This window comes from Austrofundulus limnaeus, unplaced genomic scaffold (genome assembly GCF_001266775.1).
Source record: "Austrofundulus limnaeus strain Quisiro unplaced genomic scaffold, Austrofundulus_limnaeus-1.0 Scaffold186, whole genome shotgun sequence".
Taxonomy (NCBI): domain Eukaryota; kingdom Metazoa; phylum Chordata; class Actinopteri; order Cyprinodontiformes; family Rivulidae; genus Austrofundulus; species Austrofundulus limnaeus.
The window spans coordinates 348,723-350,493 of NW_013952588.1; the positions used below are offsets into that span (position 1 = coordinate 348,723).

The 1,771-nt window shown below is 39.2% G+C and overlaps 1 protein-coding gene across 1 annotated transcript in view; it reads right to left on the reverse strand.

Annotated features, from left to right (window-relative positions):
- Positions 1 to 1,663, reverse strand: part of cox5ba (cytochrome c oxidase subunit 5Ba) — a 6,186-nt gene extending 4,523 nt beyond the window's left edge. Inside the window, exons 1-2 of the mRNA XM_014018206.1 lie at positions 1,495 to 1,663; positions 518 to 588 (exon numbers count right to left, since the gene is read on the reverse strand). Coding sequence (XP_013873660.1) covers positions 518 to 588; positions 1,495 to 1,591 — 168 coding nt within the window. The 5' untranslated portion in view covers positions 1,592 to 1,663. The remainder of the gene's footprint in view (positions 1 to 517; positions 589 to 1,494) is intronic.
- Between the last annotated feature and the right edge of the window lie 108 nt (positions 1,664 to 1,771).

Below are 1,771 nucleotides of genomic sequence, written 5' to 3' on the forward strand. Positions count from 1 at the left end.
GCCTCTGACCACTAGTTGGCAACAGTGAGCCAGCCATTTGGCTCCTCTACCTCTTGAGCGCCAGAGAGTAAGGGTAGCATTAGCATTGAAGGAAACATTAGCTTTTCTTTTTTTTTCAGTAAGAGGTTTTTATTTAATAGAATTTTTGGACAAAAAAATCGCAATATATTGCAATATATCGGGATATATCGTATCGTGACCCCTCTGTTATATGTATCATATCGCCAAATTCTTGCCAATACACAGCCCTATTTAATAATCGATTAGTCGTCGATTAACCGATTAATCGTTGCAGCCCTATATCTACGTGTACTAAATATTTTATTTCTTCTTATTTGAATTGAAAGTTTTAAGCTTAAAGTAAAAATAAAAGTAAACTGATGATAGTATTTTAGACTGCTTTGCTGTCAATCTATAATATGCATCAGCTAATTTATTTATTTATTTATTTCAGTGACTGAGCCATCGTGTTGAGAAAGTGGAGAACTGAGGAAGATTGATGGCAGAGTAACATTACCTTTCCCTCCTTCAGGGCCTCCATGGTGATCTTCTCCAGTCCTGTGGCCTGCTCCTCATCAGTGGGAATCCCTGTAAACACCCACCAAAACCAGTCTGAGCACAGAGCTGTCACTTACTGCACAAAAGAATGTGAACTGGCATTACAGTGGCACAATCCAATCAACATATGCAACTATTATATTTAAAAAAAAGCCTGGCCTCTTTAATTAAAACAACAGTCTCTGGTCAAGAGAAGCTTAAAGCATCATTAAACTCATGAACAAAACAGCTTTTTGACGCTTGATTTGTGTCATGAAGGTTGTCTGAGCCTAAACGTAGCACAAACTTTCTAGTTTTCTGCAATGACAACTATAGCGCTATGATAAAAAAAATACATGTATGTGAATATGTTTAAAGTATATTCTTCACCTTGATAAAATATTTAATAAAACCGGCGTTTGACCTTACGACGCTGCTGCTAGGCTAATGCTAACAGCCAGACAGAGACCCAACTCTGAACTTGTTTATATCAAACAGTTTAGTGATTCTCTAACACCGCGTTGCATCCTTACAAGTTAAATACCTTTACTGAAACACTAATTTCTGCATGGTCAAAAACTTTATTTTATTTTATTTTGTGAGACTCGGATACAGAAGTGTTCAGCGGTCTGAAGGATGAACTTCTGGTTAGCTTATGTTGTTTTAGCCATTAGCACATTTCTATTTCCTCACCTCCAGCCGTAAAGAACTGCAGCACACCGACAGGCCGAAAGACTTAAGCTTTTTCTTTGGGAAAATATATATTTGTTTTCTAAGAGCTGCAACATAAATACATCAAACTTTATCTAAAAATCGTACGTTTCTTATCAAGTTGGGCCTAGGCTGGTGACGAACGAGACGGAAGCATGACTTAACCGAGCCGTAGATTACCCTGTTTTTAGTAGAAACTTCAGCTTTGTTTAGTTATTGTCGTGTTTATGGTGGTTTGATCCTCACCTCCAGCCGCCATACCGCGGCTCAGAGCAGGAACCCGGGCAGCCCGGCAGCTCACCGCGGCTCTAAAACCAGAACGAAGCAATAACCTTGCAGCCATTTTTCCTTCACTGACTGTTGACAGCCAGGTCGCAGTTCTTCTTCTTCGCCTTCTTCTTCTTCTTTTCTTCTTCTTCTCAGTTATTTTTTGGCAGTTGGCAAACAACGTTAAGGTGCATTACCGCCACCTACTGGTGTGGAGTGTGGACTAGAACAGCTCTCAAAAAAAACTATATTATTT